Below are 26,480 nucleotides of genomic sequence, written 5' to 3'. Positions count from 1 at the left end.
TCCTATATACAGTATTTGTGCACACATCAACTATATGTCAAACTTTGGCCAAGAATGGTGTTCGTGGGAGGACTCCATGGAGTAAGCCACAGTGGTCTAAAAAAACATTTTTGCTCGTTTAATGATCGCAAAAAGGCACTTGGACACTCCACAGGAGTTTTGGCAAAATATTTTGTGGACTGATGAAACCAAAGTTGATTTGTTTGGGACTAACACTGAACACCATGTGTGGAGGAAAAATGGAACAGCTCACCAACATCAACACTTAGTCCCAACCGTAAAGCATGTTGGAGGGAGCATTAAGGTTTGGGGCAGTTTTGCTACCTCAGGGCCTGGAAAACTTGCAATCATTAATGGAAGAATGAATTCAAATGTTTATCAGGATGTTTTGCAGGAAAACCTGAGGCCATATTCTGTTAGACAGTTGAAGCTAAAAAGAGGATGGATGCTGCAAGAAGACAATGATCCAAAACACAGAAGTAAATCAACTTCAGAATGGTTTCAGAAGAACAAAATACACATTCTGGGGTGGCCAAGTAAAGTCCAGACATGAACGCTTTTGTGATGCTGTGGCATGACCTAAAGACAGCGATTTATGCCAGACATCCCAAGAATCTGACTGAACTACAGTCGTTTTGTAAAAAATGGGCCAAGATTAGTCCTGATTGATGTGCCCGACTGATCTGTGCTACAGGATTGGTTGAAGTTAGTGCTGTCAAAGGGGGGGGCACAAAATATTAAATGTGATGGTTCACTCTTACTTATTTTCCCCCTTCTGTCATTGTTTGCATACTATCCTCATTAAAATATGAAAACCTATAAAAGTTTGGTGGTTTTAGTTAAAGCAGACACCGTTTTTTCATTTGTGTGATTTTGACATATGATAATCAGATCACATTTGATGCTGATTTCACGCAGAAATGTGAGGAATTCCAAAAGGTTCTGATACGTTTACATACCACTGTATTTGTACATGAAATTTTATTTGTGTAAAACAAAATACTGAAATTACACATTTTCCTATTTTGATTTTAAGATGTTGTGAAGTTTTGATCGCTAATAATGGAAAGGCACTGTTTAAGTGAGTAGCTCCATCTAGTTTTAAAGCTGAGAAGTGCAACAGAATGTAGGCTGATGTTAAGCTTCTTGTGCGGGCCAAAGTCAATGATATTTTCATAATTTTCTGCGGACCGAATAAAAACTGGGCAGCTGGCTGCAATTGGCCTCCAGGCTGTAGTTTGGACACCCCTAAAGTAGAGGGAGTAGGCGGGAGGAAGAGAGTGCTTGTGTGGGGTGGACTGGGGATGGGGGCTTGGAGAGGGAGTGAAGCTTAGGAGAGAGCCACTCAACGCTCAAGTGTTGGCAAGCGGTTCATCACGCCACCTTGCCTTGCCCGCCTTGTACGCGTACATGCAGAAACTACAGCTGAGTTTGAAGCCAAGGCTCAGTAGGGGATCATGGGGTGATTCATTGTTTTCTGCAGAATAAAAATTAACCTCATGATTGGTATTATTTAGTAAAAAAAAATTACTTTTGTTTTTAAAGGGAACCCCGAACTTAAAGACTCATAAGCTCTAATAAGCCACAATTGTTCTCTTATGTTAAAATCAGAGGTTGCGCTAGACTTTTTCGTTGTCTGTCATTTTGACTGACAGGGTCATAAAAATCCGGTCATAATCTATTTTTACCCGTCACTTCAATTTTTAAAATGATGATAATGACATTGTGGTGACCCTTTGTTTGGCATAATTCACCTTCCGTACTTGTGTGTCCATTTGGCCGAGTGCGTTACCGGCTACGACTCAGTCACGTGACAGAGACACTTAAGAGCCGCGCGCGTTCCGGCTTGAATAGAGAGTTCACAGAGAGCAGCAGAGCTACAGCGGCTGGACACAGCAATTCGAGCTAACAAGACTCTTAACATTGCATACCACTTCAACATATTCAATAGTATTTAGTTTTCATTCATTTTAAATTAATATTCTGTCCGAACAAGCTTAACAGAGAATCCACACTGTGCCATCACACATCAAGCAGATGAATATGTAACTTTTTCTCCGCAGTGACAAAAACAGTTCACAGTTCACCTGCTGTGGCCGGAACGGAGTCTTACACCTTCCTCCTGGGGCGTATGGACTTGAATTGCGTGCCCGCTTGTGCAGTCCCTGTTTTTTCACCTCTTTTATCAACACCATCGTCGTTTTGGGGCTTTTTGAAGAAACTTCGGACACTCAGTTGCCTTGACATTTTTCAGAGTAAGGCCAACGACGTCATGCATCAAGAGAGACAATAGCTAATTAATAAGCTCACTCGCCACCCTGTGGTCTGAGGTGTGAATTGCAACCTGTCAAAATGACAGATGGACTTCAGTTTTTTCCGTCACCGTTTTAAAAAATCGGTCAACGACGGAAAATATTCGGTTAACGCGACCCCTGGTTAAAATTTGTAATTAGAAACATATAAAATATTGCCATTGATTTAAAAATCTATAATATTTAGTACATTTTTTGACCTATGGAAGGCGCCATGTTTTATGCGTGCAATGGACGCTTGAGGTGATGATGTAGTTTGTCATTGTCACTAGACGAACACGACCGGTGTTCTGCAATTTCTTCCATGCGGTGAGACGTCCAACACATGCACACATCAGTTAAAAACGGCGAGTAATTAATATTTGTGTTTCAAATTGAGTCTTGTATTACCTTTTCATTGCCTCAAAATACTTTTTGCATGTGTTTCCCTCTCATACTTTGAAGCATTGTGCTTTTTTGTGGTAGCTTTAAAGAAGATGGTTGACCTGTTGACCACATTTGTCAGGTAGCACATTTAAACCACCCTTATTTGATATTACTACTTTTAAGTATTTTCTTCAGGCATCTTTAATATGTTCTGTCTGTATGCATCTCAACAAAACAAGCTGAAAGCGCACAGTAGTACTTTGGGTGTCAAATTCGCCTCTTGTAGACGTTTCGCCGGTGTAGTACATTTTGGCAGAACACCGTTTTTTTCCTACTCTTGTCTCGTCTCATCCCGTCTTTCCTATTCATTTTGCTTTTGCTGCTCGTTTTGTGAAATATCGACAGTGCTGTCATGCTCATTAATGTTCCTCTCGGGTTCCAATTGAAAGGGCTGAACAGGTCACATGTTTATGTCGCTAGTCATACACTGGAAGCCTGGTGTTCAGACAAATTTTGCAACGCACCAAAAATTGCAACTTTGCGGTTCTGCGCATGCGCATGATGTTAGAAATGGCCACAAATGCAGCCATCCCAAAGTAAACACTACAAACATTCTTTAAAGAAAGGAATATTTACTTACATACATCATGGACGGACATGTGATAATAACTTCTCAGACTCATACTGCCATGTTAGTTGCACACAACAACTGCACCCCACTCTCTCTCACTGTTAATGACTTCGCCGTGTCGTTAAGCATTAATTGACGCCATTTTCATGTTCCACATGTATGTTTATGATGTAACTATTTTTATTTAGAACCTTTGGATAACATTGAGAATCCAACTGAATGTAAAGAGGGCTTTTTCACTGTCACAAAAGCTTTGGGAACAAAATTTTAATAAGGCAGCAAATTTTGACAGAACACCTGCAGTGTAACCCAGTGACGTCACCGCCCTGAGACGTCAACAACAATGTCGACCTAATAGTTAAACTAATTTTACAAATTGTATGAAAACGAAAACATCAAGTGGGGCTTCAATCAGAGGTTGCGCTAGACTTTTTCGTTGTCTGTCATTTTGACTGACAGGGTCATAAAAATCCGGTCATAATCTATTTTTACCCATCACTTAAATTTTTAAAATGATGATAATGACATTGTTGTGACCCTTTGTTTGGCATAATTCACCTTCCGTACTTGTGTGTCCATTTGGCCGAGCGCGTTACCGGCTACGACAGTCACGTGACAGAGACACTTAAGAGCCGCACACGGTCCACTCACTATCCACTCACTCTCGCTATAGACCCTACCCACCGACGTCACAAAATCACGTGATCGCTGTATTGTTCCGCTCCCTTGTCCGTCATTTTGTGTCTGTATTATCAATGGTCTCAATTGATCGAGCAACTTATAATGCATTTCATGGAAGACCCGGTGCTTTCGGATGCCGTAAACTCACTTGATGCGTTGCATAAAAGGCGTAATGTGGAAAAGCTTCAGTTTATCCATTCGCCAGATCCATATTTGATTCCTAAATCGATGTTTTTCGACCCGCTGTCTCCGCCGTATTTGCCTGACATCTGCTAGCTACCCTGATATGTACAACTATCTTGTCCACACAAAATCAGCCTATTCTCACGAAAGTTTGAAAAACTTTAAGAGCTTGGAGGCTTATAAATACTTCGTTGCTGGTTGGGTGAAACAGGTCCTCGTCCACGAAAATTCGGCAGGAATCTATCTTGTGCTTGGAAAGGTGAGTTACGAAATTTTCAATTCAAAATCTTTTGTTCTTGCTAACATCCACTGTCAAGTCTAATGTATTTCATGTCATTTGTCAATGGAGCTAGGGCTTTTAATGTTTATATGGTTTAGCGATAGCATTCTCAATACATACATACGTGTATGTTGTCGGCGATTAGCCTAGCAATGATCTTAATTGTGGTTGTCAGCCCAAAACCCTCTAAATATATATTAAATGCATCTTACCAGATATAAAATGACTACTACATAATCTGTGGTAATCGTTTGGAGCCCAGTTTTCTCGTCGAATTGCAGCAGCGCATCTCGCTCTCTCCTCTCCGGGTCTCTCGGAATCCGGTAGAACTTCAAGTCTCTCCGTCTATCTTCTCTGTTATTGCAACCGACCGCCACACACGCCTTCACCATTCTGATTATTAATGTTAACGAGCAGAAAAACACGCCGTAAATAGGAGGAATGTACGTAGCCGTAACAGGTAAACACGATGTGTTGACGGACAATTGGGCGGTACCAGTCAGGAGGACGGAGTTGTGACATCACGTGGGTAGGGTCTATATGATTGGCCGAAGAGTCGAAATGCTCTCCCGTGAAATGCCTGTTTAAAAATGTTCCAGTTGTTACTTCTTGTGTTCGCTTATAAGTGCCCATTTAAAAAGGAAAAGTGATGGATGATACTACACACAGAGCGTATTATTAACAAATGTTAAAGTTGTATAATCATATAGCGAGAATAAGGAACGTCACTGACAAGCGCAGGCCCCCGCGAGTGGATAGTGAGGGGAATAGGATAGTGCGCCTACAGCTAACAAGACTCTTAACACTGCATACTGCTTCAACATATTCAATAGTATTTAGTTTTCATTCATTTAAAATTAATATTCTTTCCGAACAAGCTTAACAGAGAATCCACACCGTGCCATCACACATCAAGCAGATGAATATGTAACTTTTTCTCCGCAGTGACAAAAACAGCTGACTGTGGCCCCAGTAGTTAGGTAGCCTACCATATGTAGCATATGGAACAATGAAATTAACAGTTCACCTGCTGTGGCCTGAACGTAGTCTCACACTTTCCTCCTGGTGCGCATGGACTTGAATTGCGTGCCTGCTTGTGCAGTCCCTGTTTTTTCACCTCTTTTATCAACACCATCGTCGTTTTGGGGCTTTTTGAAGAAACTTCAGACACTCAGTTGCCTTGACATTTTTCAGAGTAAGGCCAACGACGTCATGCATCAAGAGAGACAATAGCTAATTAATATGCTCACTCGCCACCCTGTGGTCTGGGGTGTGAATTGCAACCGGTCAAAATGACGGATGGACGGTCAACGACGGAAAATATTCGGTTAACGCGACCCCAGGCTTCAATATCAAATTATTTTTAACTCATAATAATGTTGTTAAGTATTTCTATCCGTGTTTCCCTTTAGAATACATCTTAATTTCTTTCCAAAAGATCCAAATCACTCATATTTTTCTATGCAAGCTTCAAATATTTCTAAAATGAATAAAAAGTTCAATATTTGTCTCTATAATTTGATAAGATTAATAATATACGTAAAAGATATCATTATGGTCATTATGATGGTTATATTTTAAATATTTGTATTCATACACATATACTAACTAAACTAAACTAAACTAAACTAAACTAAACTAAACTAAACTAAACTAAACTAAACTAAACTAAACTAAACTAAAGCTGGTCCCAAATAAAAGCTCTCATTTTGTCGGTCATCGAAAAAATCATTAGTGAGCCGAAATTTGCCCAACCAAATGAGTTGAGGATTGCAAATATTGCTTCACACATCACAGCACATTTCAGCGACCCCCAAATTCCATGCAAATATGTGGGCCAAATAAATAAAAAAATAAAAGCAGTTCCTCAAATCTTTTATGCATTTTTACAATTTGCATCTATCAAACTGCCCCAAAGACCTTAGGTTGACTAACACTCTGTGTTCAAGTTTAACCAGTCGAGCAGAAGGAATCAAAGTTAGACATGAAAGCAGCTCATTGGTTTCCGTCACAAGAATTTAGGGTTCCTAAAAATAAATAGCCACCTACATGCTTGGTGGCTGCAATCCAACACAAAACACTCGAAACTCGAGCAGACAGCAGAGGATTAAGAGAGCCACAGACTTACACAAGATATAGGCGTCCAATCCATCTGAACTGGGAGATACGGCAGTGATCGTGTTTCAGTGCAAGTGACACAGACCGACGTCCAATCCACCATCAATAGCAGGCATGTTTGTTTTTGCGGTGCGGGAAAACACCAGGATTGACTGAAGAAGACCATGCAAACGCCACATAGGAAAAACGGCGCCAAGAACCTATGACTATACAGCATGCACCTCTAAATTAACATATTCAAAAATCCAAAGTACATTTGGAAAGCATCTATTTCTCTACTGTGTGCCGCAAACCACCCCGAGCAGGTGCAGGCTATTTCAAGCGATGAACATCTAAGCTCACCAACCTTTGATGTTTTTCTAATGAAATTTTTGAAGAAATTGTACAAAATGGTAAGCCAGCATGCACAGTTTGACTGCATTTTACATGGTTTCTCCTTGCTTGCATATAGGTTGTCTCTAGGTATTCCACCTTTTTCACACGTTCTACAAATGTGCATATTGATTTCAGTAAATTGGGGGGGGGGGGGGTGTCAGAACTGTCCTACTCACTCCCACTCCTTCCTGCGAGCTTGTGGCGTGCTCTGCATCTTGTGAGCCTGGTGAGCCATGATGATATCCCTCTGCTCCACCAGGCCACCGCGTCGACGTAGAACAGCGTTCGGGCTGGGGGACCCCGAACCCCGGTCAGAATCGTCCTCTGCGCCACAGGGCAGGTCAAAGCTAGCCGCCCGAGCAGGTAGATCCAGGAATTCTGCGTGGGGCACCTGCAGGGAGCATGAACGGACACCCTGAGCCAGACCGGGCCGGGCGGCCGGGAGTGGTTTCCTCCAGGGCTCTGGTTCGGGGAGTGACAGTGAAGAATGGACCCGTTTCTGAGTGCCTGGAACACACGTGGTGGGCGTGAGGGAGAGGGACAGGGACTGATTGGAACTCGTAAACATATCCACACTGGTAATTGGCCACCCCTGGGCACAAAAAAAGAAAAATGGAATATGAATATCATTTCCATCGTGGACTTGAGTAATACATTAATATAACAGTGCATTGTAGATAAATAACAAGGTTAAAGGCTACTTAGTTTTTTCATTTCTACCTTCTGGTCTTTGAGAACCAAAAATGTCCTCTTGATAGGATTTATCTCCAACTTTGTTTTTTTCATGTTTCAATGTTTCAAACAAAGAAATCAATAGAAGAACATGCACTTATTTCCATGAATACTGGGACATACACACTACTTAATTTTTTTGTTTTTACTCTAAACACAACAACAATGTGTCAGAGATGAAAGAAGCAGGATGCTCTTAAAATACACTTTCATCTTTTGAGATATTTAAATCCAACTCAAGTGAACGGTGTAGAAAACGAGCGTTCACCATTCACATCGGTTTATTAATTCACGCCAAACTACGTGGAGATAAGATACTATTGTAGCTACAGCTGCCCTGGGGCAGACTGACAGAAGCTAGGCAGCCGATTTAAGCCATTCTGAACAATATCATCCTCTCACTTTTTCACTGAATATATAAAGGAAAAAGCATATTAGTCAAATTAGCATATTTTTGAATGAGGCATAGTTTTATATTTATAAAAAAATATCTGCGACACATACACCAACAGTCAATATTAAAATGAAATGCAATTGAATTCGCGACAATAACCATAGAACAGGAAATGGAATCTAATATGTCCCTGCCAGTCTCCACAACCAACAGGTAAAGTATGTTGAGAACCGTACAAAAGGAAATAAAGTCTTTTACTTTCATGACATGCTTCGTTGCCAAGAACTTTGAATGTGACATTCATATAGCGAGAAAAGGAAATCTGTCACTGCTGTGTCAAGCCACAGAAACAAATACACATTTCTTTCATCCTTACATCAGATTATTTATTCACGCCACACTACGTGGAGATAAGATATTATTGTCGCGACCGCTGCCATGGGGCAGACTGACAGAAGCGAGGCAGTCGATTTAAGCCAATTTGAACAACATCCTTCTCTCACTTTTGCACTGAATAAATAAATAAATAAAAGCATATTAGTTAAATAACACATTTACCCCAATACATTTACCCCGACTGCGTGCCGGATCCGGCCTCAGCTTGCCAGATCCACATAGCAATCACACCCTTTTAACGTCAGTGCGCCAGATGCGCCCCGGATCAGCGCTATGACAGTCCAAAAGATTGGTTAAGAACTGTACCCGATGTGCTTAAACTCCAGCTTAATGTCAGTGAGCCAGATGCAGCCTGGATCAGCACAATGGTAAATGGTGTTATACTTGTATAGCGCCTTTCCACTTCTCAAGGCCCTCAAAGAACTTTACACTTGCTACATCATTGTCATCATCCACTACATACGTCTACCTACTGGTGACGCAGCACCAAGAGCAACGTTGGGTTCAGTATCTTGCCCAAGGATACTTAGACAAGTTCATCAGGGGGAAGAATCGAACCCATAACCTCTGGGTTGGGTGACAACTACTCTACCACTGAGCAACACCACCCACTATGACAGTTTTGCCTTAATTGTCGCCTTGATTGCACAGATGGGTGATCCTGATCATCGTCAGCAGCTTACTTAAACCATTCCTTGGCCTCACATTATCGCCAGATCAACAACTCAACTACAGGTATATGACTTTCAGCTAACAAAGAATGTTGTAATCCTGATACTGAGCTCATGTTTGTGTTTTTCCCCCCTAGATCCTGTACTGCTTGCCTGGCAAAACGCTTGCCTGCCCGTTCACCTGTTAAATCACCAAACTGCCCACCGGATTCTTCAGGCAATATCTACCACTCGCTCTCATCGTCAGTGAATTAGGTCCCCCGTTACCCAGGAACCTTAACAAATACAATATGTTGTTTACAGTCTAAAAATGGGTCATCTTTGATGTTGAGTTGCTTGTTCCAAATAAAATATTTTGTGAATAAACAATATTATATTGATATGTTGTTGTATGTTGCATCAATATGTTAGCATTTATAAATGGCATGAAAAAGAAGTGTTGTTATTATTGCTTTTAATCGATTAGTTTGCAATTTAAACACATTAAAGGATTATACATTGAACAAAATGGACTCCAAATTTAATAATGAAAATTGTTTTTAATACAAATCTGGCCCAGATTGGGTAACGTGTGCCATATCCGGGCCACATATTGATGTCGTGTCTGCTACTTTAGACCAGTTCTGGCCCAAAACCGGGTGACTCCTTACTGAGTTTCGGCCATTGTTCAAAAAGACACTGGGGCGGATCGGTTTTACGAAGCTGGGCCAAAATTTGCAGTACCTGTATTTTTCGGACAATAAGTCGCACCTGAGTATAAGTCGCACCAGCCATGAAATGCCCAACGAAGAGGAAAAAAACATACATAAGTCGCACCGGAGTATAGGGTCGCATTTTGGGGAGAAATTTACTTGATAAAATCCAACAAAAAGAAAAGATATGTCATCTTGAAAGGCAATTTTAAATAAAAATGCAGTGGAGAACAACATGCTGAATAAGTGTACAGTATGATAATGTTACATGATGCATGAACAACGAAATGCGAACGGGGTATGTTAACGTAACATAGCTATTAAGAGTTATTCAGATAACTATAGCATAAAGATTATGCTGACAAGTTTACTAAACCACAGTGTCACTCCAAAACACCAAAATAACATGTGAAATGATATAATAATGTGTTCATAATTTCACACATAAGTCGCTCCAGAGTATAAGTCGCACCCCAGCCAAACTATGAAAAAACTGTGACTTATAGTCGAAAAATACTGGTACATCTGGCCCATGTCCGCTCCAGTTATTATTATTTTGCTTTCTGGGTCTGCATGAGGCATAATTTTATATATATTAAAAAAAAAAAAAAAAAACAATATCTTCAGCATATACGTACATCAACAGTAAATAATAACACAACCAACAGGAAAAGTATGTTGAAAACTGTAGAACAGAAATTGAAATCTCTGACTTTCCTGACACGCATTGTAGTCAAGAAGCCGAATGCGACAATTATAGAGCAGGAAAAAGAAATCTATCCCTGCTGTGTCGAACAACAGAAACAAATACACTTTTCTTTTTTCCCCTTAAACGAGAGTAACGAGAGTCGAAATACGGGGGCGTGTAGAAGAAGAGGGTTCCATTGGAGCCAGAGTCACTGAAAGGGGTTGAGTGTGGGAGAGGTCGAGGCACAACAGTGACTCACTTGTCAAACGTCAACTGTTTATAGCGCAAAGTGCAAGGCTACAGGCAGCAGGTCACGTTCCACCAATCAAAAAAAAGTTGCAGTCCACTTTACTAGCCTTGTACTAGCTTTGGTTTTCACAGGATTCTGCTACATTCCGCCCACATCGCAAAATCAGGCATATTGAGTTCACTGAATACTCTAATTTGCTACAGATAGGTGAGCTCCCATCCAAAGTTAGGTGAGCTCCCATTCAAAATCCAAATGTCTTAATTTAACTTACATTCATCATCAGAAAACCAATGCAAGCACAAAGAGAAGATCTTAGATTCATTCATACCAGTAACTCTTGATTGTGAGCCAAAGAAAACTAAGCCCTAAAACACATTGAAATTTGTTTGAATATAAGTATTGTATTAATAATTACATTTCATAAAATAAACATTTTTTAATGGGTTAAAAGAGTGACATAAAATTTGTACAAATGGATACCAGCCGGTAAAGTAATAAAATAGTGGTAAAACAAATAGTTCGATCTGTTAAAATAACAAAAAAATCAGATAATTTTTTTGAAAATTGCAATTTTAAATAAATGGATGATGTCAATATTTGTCTGGGTTGGAGATAAATACAAATATTTTGCCTAGATTGAAATGCTGCAACATTTACGTTGAAAAAATATCACTGGCTTGGCTGAATAAAATATAATACTGGGGATGCTAAATAAAATGCTATGTTTGCAGTTAGAGGCAAATAAGTCTGTGGAATTGATAAGCTCTTCAATAGTTATTGTTGCAAAAATTAAAATTATGAATGTGAATATTACAACCACTATTGTCATCCATTTTTCTTGAAATAGACTAACAATGTACACACAGGCACAGTGCACTTTATGCCCAGAGCAATTGTAATTGTGGCAATCCATGCATTAGTCATTTATTAAGAAATGCCTTTTGGCTTCTGTTGAACCTTGTGAACATTATTTTACAAGAATGGCAAACATAATTGCAGACACATCGAACAAATATGAGTGAAAGACAAAAAAGAAGCACTTTTACCTCCACAATACGCTCCTATTCCTTCACAGAGTCCTGCTGAGGTCGCATCCCCCGCGCAGACCCTCCCTGCCCGCTCCACACAAGTTGAGAGAAAGGATGAGGAGGATGCTGATGATGAGGATGATGCTTTCACGTAGATTCCTTGAGTGATGACTCCCGCCGATGGGGACTATAAATACCCCTGGGGTGGATGGCAGCCAGGGAGCAGCGTTCCTTCCTCCCCTACACGGAGGAGCACAAACACGAGTGGAGTGTGGAAATAAAGCAAACCCACCACCCTCGGCAAGCCAACAACCCCCTCCTCCCTTCCGCACCCCACCCGACCGGCTGCCATGTTATGAGTCACTTTGTGTGCCTTTCTTTTTCTGCCAACTAGAAACAATATCAATAATTGGTCTTTGTTTCATAGTGAACATTCAAAGAACACCTTACTATAGATCAGCTGAGTTCTACAGGTGCGTTGGAGACTGTTGTTATGTGTATAGCTCATTGAGTCACCACTAGATGGTGGACTGAAGCTACATATCTAAGTTTATTCTCAGGTAATGCTGTGGGAGCATTACAAAAATGAACACAACACTACCTGCAAAAATTAATTTATTGGCTGTCATTGACGACAATTGATGTCCAATACCTTAAAACTGGGAGGACTGACTGCGAATGCTTATCTTTTAGTGCCATTGCCGGTGATGGAATGTAACGAAGTAAAAGTACATTTTTTGTGTATCTGTACTTTACTTGAGTACAAATATGGAGTGGTACTTTTTACTTTTCGAATTACCGTCTGCGTTACAAGTTACTTATGTTATTGTTTTTTTTTTTCTCTCTCGTTGTGAATTGATAGATCGTTTTCATGCCTCCACTGCAATCGATAAGCCTCATGCAACTATCACGTAATTGAGCCATAGGCTATGTCTACACCTAGCAGGGTTTTTTAAAGCCGAGGATTCTGCCCTAATACGTCCGGAAAAAATAATTACGTCTACACCTGCACGTTTATAGAAAGAAAAAAAAAAGCTTCCACAGCCAAGCGCATTCATTCATTTTTAAAGTGCCTGTGACATGATAAAGACATTTTAAATAGGATTATTACGTGAATTAAAATCGGTGACGAGAAATGAGTTTTTTAATCTGCCGTTTAGCCCAGCCTGTCATTACAGCGCTCTAGCGCCTCCATCTGGAGATGATTTCGGCAGAGTAACGATTTCAGCTGATTTAGAATTCAGCCCAATGGGGAAGACTCAGAATGAGGAAACAGGATATTTTTTTTATCTAAGTATTTTTCCCCAATTGCCAAATAAATTGTATGGTCATGACAAATACCAGTCTTGGGCTAAATGGAATATGAAATATTAAAAATGTATTGATTCAGTACGACAGGGCTAAAGTACTGCTTCAGAGACAGAGGAAAGAGTGTAAGCAAAACAGGAGGTGTTAGGGCTAGGCGACATAATAACTAGAACCAAGCGGCTCTTCCAAGTCTTTTCCTTGCCTTTCGAAAACAAAAAAATCACACAAAACTACCCCGACTCATGTCACACACAGCGGCGGAGTTGATTATCTTGACCGATCGGCCAGTCCCCGGTGGCGAGCAAGTTTTGGCTCGTCATTCTGCTGCGGCCCGAGCAGGCAGGCAGTGCTCGTCGCCGAGGACGCAGAGGGTAATGAACAGTGTTGTCAGTAACGCGTTACTGTAATCTGATTACTTTCTTCAGTAACGAGTAATCTAACACGTTAATTTTGCCAAACCAGTAATCCGATTAAAGTTAGTTTCCCTATTGCCTGTGCGTTACCATTTTGTTTTTGTCCTCATAATGTATGTAGAATGAAGAATACTGTAGTCATGTACGAAGAGAATTTCTCATCTGGGAAAAAAAAAACGGGTCACATGTTTTACGTGCTCTGTTTGAGGCTGAGCGCTGTCTGCCACGGCAGCCAACAACATAGCATTCTGGCGAGGCAGCGAGGCTAACAGTGAAAGGCAGGATATGTACCGCAAATAGATGCCTTTGCTTACTGGAAATACAGCCATTACTTCACATTTCTGTCCACTAAAGATGACAAAAGTATCTCCGTTGGATGTCACGTTTTCTCATCGGGGGAAAAAACGGCTCACGTGTTTTACCATGCTATGAGCGCTGTTGGCGGCTAACAAACAACTGGCTACCTCTCAGGATGCTAAAAAGGAAGACGTAGAAGAAGAACCACAAACGGCTGCATTTGCTTATTGGACATAGAGCCATGACTTCACATTTCTCTCCAATAAAGATGACAAAAAATATCTCCGTGCGTTGCAAACTTTGCGCTGGCTCAAAAGGGCAGTCGACCGCTAATAACTCTACATCTAATTCAAGGAACCACTTGAAATTACAGCACAACGCGACAAAAATCGAAACAAAGCCAATAGGTAACGAGACAGCCAGCACTTTTACAGTTTGTAACCAGCCTTTACGTACATTTTATAGTTATAGTTTGTAACCATAGGCGGAGTGTGACTTTGTGTGTGTGTGTGTGTGGGGGGGGGGGGGGGGGTGACAAAAGAGCGAGTCAAAAGTTTGGACACGCCTCATCATTTGTGCTTTTTATATATTTTCACTACTATTGTAAATTCTCAGTGAAAATATTAAAACTATGAATGAACATGAGGAATTATATTCTTGAAAACAGGTTTTATATTGTACATTCTTCAAATTATCCACCCTTGAGGTGTCTCCAAACTTTTGGCCTATACTGAATGCATTATGAAATACTTTGTAGGATTCTTGTTCATTTCATTTGTTTTTGTTGGGGGAGTTCAGAATTTTTGACATTAGGCTTAATCTTCGAGTTAGTGGGGGTTTGATTTGTCGTTGGAGTTGTTTTGAACAAATTCTGTGCAGTTTGTCAGTTATTTGTTAGTTTCAGGGCTCCGGAGTGGCTGAGCTAGCGCAAGTCAGTGGTGGTTGAAATGAACTCCATTAAACCCCTGCTAACTCGAAGATAAAGCCTTATCTGAAAAATTCAATTACATGCGATGAAATTTTTCTGTTGAGGCAGCAAAGGGAGAAAAATTGGGAAAAGTAACTGACAAATTACTTTTAAAGTAACTTAGTTACTTTGATAATAAAGTAATCAGTAAAGTAACTAGATTACTTTTTTGAGGAGTAATCAGTAATCAGTAATTAAATTACTTTTTCAAGTAATCTGTGACATCACTGGTAATGAACGCCGAAAATGGCGCATTCTCGGTGGATAAACCGGATAAAACACTTACCTTACTCACTTTGTCATCAGTCCAATGGTCTCTTGATTGTTGGACTTGTTTTGCCCAATCTTTGCAGTTAAGGGGATCTTTTGGAAATCCAAAACGCCTCACACCACTCTTCCTGGTGTAGCACCAAAAGCCTGCAGCACATTGGTGTGAAACAAAAAATAAACAAATTAATCAACAAAATCAGCTGAATCCGCAGTCCTTCTGCATACGATAGCAATGGCTGTATTGTGAAGATGATTAGTTCACTGACGTCACATTTGCCTTCTTCCTCAATCCAGATTCTGGCTGGAAGTAACTCGTTTTCATGGCGCGGGATTCAAAAAAATTGAATAAATATATCGATCACTTCCACACACATCCATTTCATTCAGGAGCATAAAATTCTGCGTTTAATATGAAATAAACATGCTTTTTTGTGTCAGAGGCACGTTTAGTACATTCATAACAATGCGCAAAAAATAATTGCCCATAATACCTTCATCCATCACATGTGTTCCTCAATATGAAACACTGCAAGAGTTTGTAGATAAATGGAAGCAAAAAGCACCTGTCTAATAATTAGATCTAAAAGTAAACGATGAAACATTAGTCTCATGAGTGACATGGGAGCAAAGTTTGCAGTAGTCAGTGATGTTTCCACAGTTAAATCTTTGATTATCAGTGTCCACATGATGGCGCCACAAATGCAGAATTCGCACATCTTCACTTTGGATGGAGTTTTTAAGATCCCTTCTTTTCAATGCCCAAAATGTACGTATACGTGTGGATGATTGGCCAAACCGTAGAAAAAGCTCTTCTTTTTACCAAATACCCTGATACGTGTAGATATGGCCTTAGAGGCAGCAGAATTCGAACATCTTCACTTTAGATGGAGTTTTTAAGAACTCTTCTTTTCAATGCCCAAAATGTGCATGTACGTGTGGATGATAGGCCAAACCGTAGAAAAAGTTCCTTTTTGACAAATACCCTGCTATGTGTAAACATGGCCTTAGAGGCAGCAACACAAGTACAACCAGGAGTAGGCAGGTGAACAAGATATTGACCGATAAAACCCAGCAGTGAGAGTAGCACACTTTCAAATGGGTGCTCCACACTCTTTTACTTGATGCACCAGATAGTTGCTTTCAATCCACCATCAATTTTATTGCTTGTTTTTTTTTCCATTCTACGCAGTTTTAAATAAAATTGAGCAGGCAGTGATTTTTTGGCACTGTATCTGTACTTTTACTTAAGTAAAAAAGTGAGTACTTTATCCACCAGGGGTTATTGCTGATGCTCGACGTCCAATCCATTTTGCCTTGGAGTGGCGAATGATAGAACGCCCCCCGGTAAAAAAGGATTGAACATCTAGCACTGGCGATGGCAGCCAATTAGTTAAAAGTGTTTGTCAGTCAGTTAAATTTTTTTTAAAAAAGAATCACAAAAGTTTTGGTCAAAAGATCGCAGTATATGGATAAACACTGCAACCGCAAGCAGGTACAGTGCCTTGCAAAAGTATTCGGCCCCCTTGAATCTTGCAACCTTTCGCCACATTTCAGGCTTCAAACATAAAGATATGAAATTTAATTTTTTTGTCAAGAATCAACAACAAGTGGGACACAATCGTGAAGTGGAACAACATTTATTGGATAATTTAAACTTTTTTAACAAATAAAAAACTGAAAAGTGGGGCGTGCAATATTATTCGGCCCCTTTACTTTCAGTGCAGCAAACTCACTCCAGAAGTTCAGTGAGGATCTATGAATGATCCAATGTTGTCCTAAATGACCGATGATGATAAATAGAATCCACCTGTGTGTAATCAAGTCTCCGTATAAATGCACCTGCTCTGTGATAGTCTCAGGGTTCTGTTTAAAGTGCAGAGAGCATTATGAAAACCAAGGAACACACCAGGCAGGTCCGAGATACTGTTTAAAGCCGGATTTGGATACAAAAAGATTTCCCAAGCTTTAAATATCTCAAAGAGCAAGCCATCATATTGAAATGGAAGGAACATCAGACCACTGCAAATCTACCAAGACCCGGCCGTCCTTCCAAACTTTCTTCTCAAACAAGGAGAAAACTGATCAGAGATGCAGCCAAGAGGCCCATGATCACTCTGGATGAACTGCAGAGATCTACAGCTGAGGTGGGAGAGTCTGTCCATAGGACAACAATCAGTCGTACACTGCACAAATATGGCCTTTATGGAAGAGTGGCAAGAAGAAAGCCATTTCTCAAAGATATCCATAAAAAGTCTCGTTTAAAGTTTGCCACAAGCCACCTGGGAGACACACCAAACATGTGGAAGAAGGTGCTCTGCTCAGATGAAACCAAAATTGAACTTTTTGGCCACAATGCAAAACGATATGTTTGGCGTAAAAGCAACACAGCTCATCACCCTGAACACACCATCCTCACTGTCAAACATGGTGGTGGCAGCATCATGGTTTGGGCCTGCTTTTGTTCAGCAGGGACAGGGAAGATGGTTAAAATTGACGGCAAGATGGATGCAGCCAAATACAGGAACATTCTGGAAGAAAACCTGTTGGTATCTGCACAAGACCTGAGACTGGGACGGAGATTTATCTTCCAACAGGACAATGATCCAAAACATAAAGCCAAATCTACAATGAAATGGTTCAAAAATAAACGTATCCAGGTGTTAGAATGGCCAAGTCAAAGTCCAGACCTGAATCCAATCGAGAATCTGTGGAAAGAGCTGAAGACTACTGTTCACAAACACTCTCCATCCAACCTCACTGAGCTCGAGCTGTTTTGCAAGGAAGAATGGGCAAGAATGTCAGTCTCTCAATGTGCAAAACTGATAGAAACATACCCCAAGCGACTTGCAGCTGTAATTGGAGCAAAAGGTGGCGCTACAAAGTATTAACGCAAGGGGGCCGAATAATATTGCACGCCCCACTTTTCAGTTTTTTATTTGTTAAAAAAGTTTAAATTATCCAATAAATTGTGTTCCACTTCACGATTGTGTCCCACTTGTTGTTGATTCTTGACAAAAAATTAAAATTTTATATCTTTATGTTTGAAGCCTGAAATGTGGCGAAAGGTTGCAAGGTTCAAGGGGGCCGAATACTTTTGCAAGGCACTGTACTTACTGTGTATCTATTTTTAAAGCTAACCTTGCAAACTGATGGAATAATGCGGAAAAAATATGAAGCATAAGGGGAATTCATTCATTTACAGTATATTGATTAATGTTTCCCATTTGCATTAGCAAATTTCTCGTTTGGATGAGCAACTTTCTCATTTTGGATGAGCAGCTTTCTCGTTTTGGATGAGAGACTCTCATTTTGGATAAGTAACTTCCTCATCTGGATGAGTAGCTTTCTCATTTGGGTAAGAAATCTCTTTTTGCAAATCAGCGATGAAGAAAAATGTGGCAAAGAAAATTTTTTTGTTCCACTAGTGGGGGTGAGGGCCATTTGAGCATTCATTATTGTACGCCACCATTCAATTTATTTGCTTGTGGGTATCAATGTTTTGATGTATAAAGATGTTGACTGTGTCACATGGCTAGTGATTAAAGTAATATAATATGGTAAATCTAACTTGGTTTCATCCTGATTTCTGTCCTGTTAGGGGCTCTGTAGCTTTGAACATCACAGTGGTGAAAATTTTACAGAAAATACTTTTTCTTTAAAAATAAATAAATAAAATAAGTAAATATAATACATGAATACAAATAACTGTCATTCTTGCTGATTGTAGGCCTGTCAAGTTGCTACTTACAGTAAGTACAGTGCTGCGCAAAAGTATTGGCAACTCTGCAATTCTGTCAGATAATGCTCAATTTCTCCCAGAAAATGATTGCAATTACAAATGATTTGGTAGTAATATCTTCATTTATTTTGCTTGCAATAAAAAAAAAAAACACAAAAGAGAATGGAAGAAAAAAATCATTATCATTTTACACAAAACTCCAAAAATGGGCAGGACAAAAGTATTGGCACCCTTTGAAAATCATGTGATGCTTTTCTAATTTGTGTAATTAACAGAACCTATTACTTACAGTGGGGCAAATAAGTATTTAGTCAACCACTAATTGTGCAAGTTCCCCCACTTGAAAATATTAGAGAGGCCTGTAATTGTCAACATGGGTAAACCTCAACCATGAGTGACAGAATGTGGGGGAAAAAAACAGAAAATCACCTTTTTTGATTTTTAAAGAATGTTTATTTGCAAATCATGGTGGAAAATAAGTATTTGGTCAATACCAAAAGTTCATCTCAATACTTTGCTATGTACCCTTTGTTGGCAATAACGGAGGCCAAATGTTTTCTGTAACTCTTCACAAGCTTTTCACAAACTGTTGCCCATTCCTCCATTCAGATCTCCTCTAGAGCAGTGATGTTTTGGGGCTGTCGTTGGGCAACTTTCAACTCCCTCTACAGATTTTCTATGGGGTTGCGATCTGGAGAAAGTGGTAGGCCACTCCAGGACTTTGAAATGCTTCTTACGAAGCTACTTCTTTGTTGCCCTGTCTGTATGTTTGGGATCATTTTCATGCTGAAACACCCAGCCACGTCTCATCTTCAATGCCCTTGCTGATGGAAGGAGATTTTCACTCAAAATCTCTCGATACATGGCCCCATTCATTCTTTCCTTTACACGGATCAGTCGTCCTGGTCCCTTTGCAGAAAAACAGCCCCACAGCATGATGTTTCCACCCCCATGCTTCTCAGCGGGTATGGTGTTCTTCGGATGCAATTCAGTATTCTTTCTCCTCCAAACACGAGAACCTGTGTTTCTACCAAAAAGTTGTATTTTAGTTTCATCTGACCATAACACATTCTCCCAGTCCTCTTCTGGATCATCCAAATGCTCTCTAGCGAACCGCAGATGGACCTGGACGCGTACTGGCTTCAGCAGGGGGACACGTCTGGCAGTGCAGGATTTGAGTCCCTGGCGGCGCATTGGGTTACTGATAGTAGCCTTTGTTACTGTGGTCCCAGCTCTTTGTAGGTCATTCACTAGGTCCCCCCGTGTGGTTCTGGGATTTTTGCTCACCGTTCTTGTTATCATTTTGACGCCACGGGGTGAGATCTTGAATGGAGCCCCAAATCCAGATAGTCTTGTATGTCTTCCATTTTCTAACAATTGCTCCCACAGTTAATTTCTTTACACCAAGCGTTTAACCTATTGCAGATTCAGTCTTCCCAGCCTGGTGCAGGTCTACAATTTTGTCTCTGGTGTCCTTCGACAGCTCTTTGGTCTTGGCCATAGTGGGGTTTGGAGTGTGACTGACCGAGTTTGTGGACAGGTGTATGTTATACCGATAATGAGTTAAAACAGGTGCCATTAATACAGGTAATGAGTGGAGCCTCGTTAGACCTCGTTAGAAGAAGTTAGACCTCTTTGACGGCCAGAAATCTTGCTTGTTTGTAGGTGACCAAATACTTATTTTCCACTCTAATTTGGATATAAATTATTTAAAAAAAATCAAACAATGTGATTTTCCGTTTTTTTTTTTTCACATTTTGTCTCTCATGGTTGAGGTTTACCCATGTTGACAATTACAGGCCTCTCTAATCTTTTCAAGTAGGAGAACTTGCACAATTGGTAGTTGACTAAATACTTATTTACCCCACTGTACCTGTGGCACATAACAGCTAGTGGCAATAACTAAATCACACTTGCAGCCAGTTAAAATGGATTAAATTTGACTCAACCGCTGTCCTGTGTCCTTGTGTGGACCACATTGAATATGGAGAAAGGAAAGAAGACCAAAGAACTGTCTGAGGACTTGAGAAGCAAAACAGTGAGGAAGCATGGGCAATATCAAGGCTACAAGTCCTAGCCTGGTACACCAGATTTATCGCTGTTCAGCTATTGAGTCTGGCCACCATTCAGCGGATACAATTTCCAGGGCGGAGCAAGCCACAGCAAACAGACAGCGGAGTGGATCAATCAGCGACGGGCGGACGTGACATTACTAAAGCGACGAGGGCAGGACGAGGGACTTGTGCGCGGAAGTAAACATACGAGGAGAGCGGAGTTTATTCAACATGGCTAGCGCGAGACAGACTGTTGTCAATGACTCGTGTCGATGTGTTTTTGGTCAATTAAAACTGATTTTACCGTGAATTGGAACCAGAGGTTGCGCTAGACTTTTTCGTTGTCTGTCATTTTGACTGACAGGGTCATAAAAATCCGGTCATAATCTATTTTTACCCGTCACTTAAATTTTTAAAATGATGATAATGACATTGTGGTGACCCTTTGTTTGGCATAATTCACCTTCCGTACTTGTGTGTCCATTTGGCCGAGCGCGTTACCGGCTACGACAGTCACGTGACAGAGACACTTAAGAGCCGCGCGCGGTCCCCTCACTATCCACTCGCTCTCGCTATATGATTGGCCGAAGAGTCGAAATGCTCTCCCGTGAAATGCCTGTTTAAAAATGTTCCCGTTGTTACTTCTTGCGTTCGCTTATAAGTGCCCATTTAAAAAGGAAAAGCGATGGATGATACTACACACAGAGCGTATTATTAACAAATGTTAAAGTTGTATAATCATATAGCGAGAATAAGGAACGTCACTGACAAGCGCAGGCCCCCGCGAGTGGATAGTGAGGGGAATAGGATAGTGCGCCTACAGCTAACAAGACTCTTAACATTGCATACCACTTTAACATATTCAATAGTATTTCGTTTTCATTCATTTTAAATTAATATTCTGTCCGAACAAGCTTAACAGAGAATCCACACCGTGCCATCACACATCAAGCAAATGAATATGTAACTTTTTCTCCGCAGTGACAAAAACAGCTGACTGTGGCCCCGGTAGGTAGGTAGCCTACCATATGTAGCATATGGAACAATGAAATTAACAGTTCACCTGCTGTGGCCTGAACGTAGTCTCACACTTTCCTCCTGGTGCACATGGACTTGAATTGCGTGCCCGCTTGTGCAGTCCCTGTTTTTTCACCTCTTTTATCAACACCATCGTCGTTTTGGGGCTTTTTGAAGAAACTTCGGACACTCAGTTGCCTTGACATTTTTCAGAGTAAGGCCAACGACGTCATGCATCAAGAGAGACAATAGCTAATTATTATGCTCACTCACCGCCCTGTGGTCTGGGGTGTGAATTGCAACCGGTCAAAATGACGGATGGACTTCATTTTTTTCCGTCACCGTTTTTAAAAATTGGTCAACGACAGAAAATATTAACGCGACCCCTGATTGGAACATATTCTCGGCTCTCCTGTTCGCCATCTGTGTTGTTTTGGAGACGACTTCCGACGCAGAAGCGTGACATTGCTCATTAAGAACACGTCACGCAAATAAACGACTCTGATTGGACGGTTGATTTTGTCTGTGCTCGAGAGGCCGTTAATGGGCTGGGTCCCAGACTATTCTCACATAGTTTGAAAATTACACGGAGAACAGTCTGGCCATGCCAGGCAATACAAGTCCATCTCAAAAGACCTGAATGTTCCTGTGTCTACCGTGCGCAGTGTAATCAATAAGTGTAAAGCCCATGGCACTGTGGCTAACCTCCCAAGATGTGGACTGAAGATAAAAGCTGACGAGAGATTTCAACGAAAGATTGTCCGGATGGTGGATAAAGAACCTTGACTAACATCCAAACAAATTCAAGCAGTCCGAGGGTACAACAGTGTCGACCTGTACTATCCGTCGGCGTCTGAAAGAAAAGGGACTCTATGGTAGGATACCCAGGAAGACCTCACTTCTGCCCCAGAGACATAAAAAAGCCAGGCTGAAGTTTGCCAAAACTTACCTGGGAAAGCCAAAAATGTTTTGGAAGAATGTTGAGACAAAAAAAGAACTTTTTGGGTAAAGGCATTAAAATAGAGTTTACAGGAATAAAAATGAGGCTTTCAAAGAAAAGAACACGGTCCCCACAGTCAAACATGGTGGAGGAACCCTGATGTTTTGGGGTTGCTTTGCTGCCTCTGGTACTGGGCTGCTTGACGGTGTGCACGGCATTATGAAGTTGAAGACTACCACCAAACTTTGCAGCATAATGTAGGGTCCAGTGTGAGAAAGCTGGGTCTCCCTCAGAGGTCATGGGTCTTCCAGCAGGTCAATGACCCAAAACACACTTCAAAAAGCACTAGAAAATGGTTTAAGAGAAAGCACTGGAGACTTTTAAAGTGACCAGCAATGCGTCCAGACTTGAATCCCATATAACACCTGTGGAGAGATCTGACAATGGTTGTTTGGAGAAGGCACCCTTCGAATCTCAAAGACCTGGAGCAATTGGCCATAGAAGAATGGTCTAAAATTCCAGCAGAGCATTGTAAGAAACTCATTGATGGATACCTGAAGCGGTTGTTTGCAATTATTTTGTCTAAAGGTTTTGCTTCCAAGTATTAGGCTTGGGGTGCCAATACTTCTGTCTGGCCCATTTTTGAAGTTTTGTGTAAAATGATCATGATTTAATTTTTTTTCATTGTCTCTTGTGTTTTTTCATTGCAAGCAAAATGAATGAAGATATTACTACCAAGGCATTTGTAATTGCAATAATTTTCTGCGAGAAATTGAGCATTATCTGACAGAATTGCAGGGGTGCTAATACTTTTGGCCAGCACTGTAGTTGTTGTTCTTCTTGTGAAAGCTAACTCTTCCGTTATTTTGAAACTATGTACTGTGTAGCAAGGGCCTGTATTTCAATCCCTAGTGTTTATATTGTGTCAGGGTTGATACTTGCTTGTAGGTTGCAAATGAGCCAGTAGATACCATCTGCTCTCTTCGTGACAGCCTTCAACCTGTAGTGTAGTGTGGATAGTCACGTTTTCTCACTTATACCACTCAAAAATTGGCATGGCAAAGCTGAAAGAATCTATAAGAAACATTGAACTTTGTAGTGTTAAAAAGTTACAGTGAAGGATAATTTTACTGCAATTCCCGCAAACTCGGCTGTATTTAGTAAGCAGAAGACAAAATTACTACGAAATATAAATAGGCTCTCTAGTTCGAGGTAGAGTAATGGCTATTGTTGAGTCATATCTAGGATGACCAAACGCCCTCTTTTGCCCGGAGATGTCCTCTTTTTACATCATGTCCGTGGCGTCCGGCGGGGTTTTATAAATTCATGAAAATGTCCAGTTTATGAATGACTATTTGCACAGAATACTCCGGTACTGTCAGGCCTATGATGTGTTCCTAAATAGCTTGCCCAGATGTTGAGACTTGTGTTCTATACATATATATAATCAAATGTTAATGTACCCAAAACTGTAATTAAGTCGAATATACCCTTATTCTACTTTGGATACAAATTTGCGCATGCGTGCGTGCGTAGTCATAGACTGGCTTTATCATGGCGTCAACTGTCAATTTTTATTCACAAACAAACCTTCGTGAGTCATGACTACAGGAGCTCACAGGCTATCGGTATTTACACTTGCTAAACTTACCTTTCGGCAACCACCTACTTCTATCGGAGCTTCGTACTGGTATAATCTGTAAAATCCCGTTTGGTGTCGCATCGTTAAGCTGCCGATGATTGTAAACTTATATAGCAATGTTTGATTTTTGCCTCGGCTACCGGTGCTAGCTGTCAGTCAGTCTGTTAGGTAAGCCACGCTAGGCATTATGGGATATGTAGTTTTGAAGTGCTGCGTTTAGAAAAATGCAGGTTGAATTGTTCGTGAGTTTATTTCGGTTATTTGGTTGCATGCAATCGAGAACATTGAATGAGAATAATAATTAAGTAGGAATAACAATTTGTCAACGACAGTTGTAGTGATATTCTTTAGGCTTCGGACAGTAAGAACTGAAAAAAGACAGCTATTATTTTGTTCAAGGATTGAAGTATTTGCCAATACAGAGGTCATTTTTTAAATCACTATGTAAGACAGTGTTTTTATATATCTATGGCGGAAAACACAAGACTGGAAAAGCAGTTTCTGCTCTTGCACTCCTCTTAAAAAGAAAGTGCTGTATTTTAAGCCCAAAAAACTGTTGTGTTCGATAGAATAATATGTCTATATGCTGCAATACCAGATTCATGGCGCATGAATTCCCCGACCTATTTTTAGTTTGTCCGTTTTACCCTGGAAACCCCCGTTTACAGATGTCGCGCAACCGCTTTTGTTTCAACCCAGCCATAAAAAGAAGGTAAGTAATCATATTTCTTATTCAAAATGTCTGTCATTTTTAGCTTAGAATCATTAATTGATATCTAACATTTCATTTAAAAAAAAAAAAAAAAAACGACTTTAAAAAATTATTCACTTGCATATTTTAAATGTTTAAACAAATTATGTCACAATGAAAAAAAATGTGTCTGTAAAAAAGTCACAGATATCTACCTCATAAATATTGCTTAATTATATATTTTTTGTTACTGTCGCATTTTCTCCGATATGTTAGATGATAAATAATCAATCCAAACAAATAAAAATTGAAAGAAAAAAAAACATTTAAAAGGGTAAATATATGAAAAAGAAAATCTCGACCACTCCTTGATGTCTGCGATTTCTACATCGCAACCCTTGTTATGCTACAATGTTTCACCCATAAAATCCCCCAAAAATTCAACTGTGGACGTTAACAGCGGTGTCTTGACAGTCAGTGATACATGCTACATGGGGTTTTTGGATCGAAACAAGGTAAGTATGCGATAATATCTCGTTAAAGTCATGGCGTCTGTAATTCTGCTCTCGCGTGCTCTCACCTCCAGATAGTTTTTATTTATTTATTTTTTAAAATTTCCTCCTGTTCAAAATTTTTCTTGAAAAACCGAAAACTGAGATTTTAAGCTTTCCAATGATGTATCACACTTGAATATAGGACAATTTTAAAATTTGGCCAAATTGGGGGTCTCAGAGCGGAGCTTCAAGTCACCTGAGTGTTTTCCGCCCTATACATATATCTATCTGAAGCTCTCTATAAATATCCCTCTTATAAAACTGAATTTTTCTATCTACAGTGGGGAGAACAAGTATTTGATACACTGCCAATGGGAAAACCCATTGTCAGTGTATCAAATACTTGTTCTCCCCACTGTATAAGGAGAAGGCACACTTTAAATATTTTAAAGTGATAAGGCATCTTTGAGTGAACTTCAAGTAAAATGTAAGTATCTTAAGGCCGGGCTGAGAGTCAACTTAACATATGGTTAACCTAGTCAAAGCATTCTTAGCTATTGTCGCACGCTGGCCACAAAAGAACTATTGAAAGCTCATGTCGCTTTCCTGCGACCAAAACTCATTGCGCTATAATTGACCAAACTGTTAATTAAAAGGTCACCTGTGTTCACTGCAGTTATTCCCAAAGCAGACAAAGAGGTAATTCACAATGGGGCTGACGGGCCTTCTGCCTCCGCACACTGATTTAAGACTCCTTCAATGTGTTCTCTGCAGGTAAGTAAATTAAAACTGATAGTTTTAGTAAAAAAGAAAAACATAGAAGAAACAATCGGAAATGGACGGAAGAAGCA

At 40.3% G+C, this 26,480-nt stretch overlaps 1 protein-coding gene across 1 annotated transcript in view; it reads right to left on the bottom strand.

The window, feature by feature from the left end:
- LOC130929544 (voltage-dependent R-type calcium channel subunit alpha-1E-like) overlaps positions 1 to 12,045 on the bottom strand; it is a 118,181-nt gene extending 106,136 nt beyond the window's left edge. Inside the window, exons 1-2 of the mRNA XM_057856760.1 lie at positions 11,816 to 12,045; positions 7,123 to 7,538 (exon numbers count right to left, since the gene is read on the bottom strand). Coding sequence (XP_057712743.1) covers positions 7,123 to 7,514 — 392 coding nt within the window. The 5' untranslated portion in view covers positions 7,515 to 7,538; positions 11,816 to 12,045. The remainder of the gene's footprint in view (positions 1 to 7,122; positions 7,539 to 11,815) is intronic.
- Between the last annotated feature and the right edge of the window lie 14,435 nt (positions 12,046 to 26,480).

Source organism: Corythoichthys intestinalis, chromosome 14 (assembly GCF_030265065.1).
Source record: "Corythoichthys intestinalis isolate RoL2023-P3 chromosome 14, ASM3026506v1, whole genome shotgun sequence".
Taxonomy (NCBI): domain Eukaryota; kingdom Metazoa; phylum Chordata; class Actinopteri; order Syngnathiformes; family Syngnathidae; genus Corythoichthys; species Corythoichthys intestinalis.
This window is presented reverse-complemented; position numbering and strand designations above follow the sequence as displayed.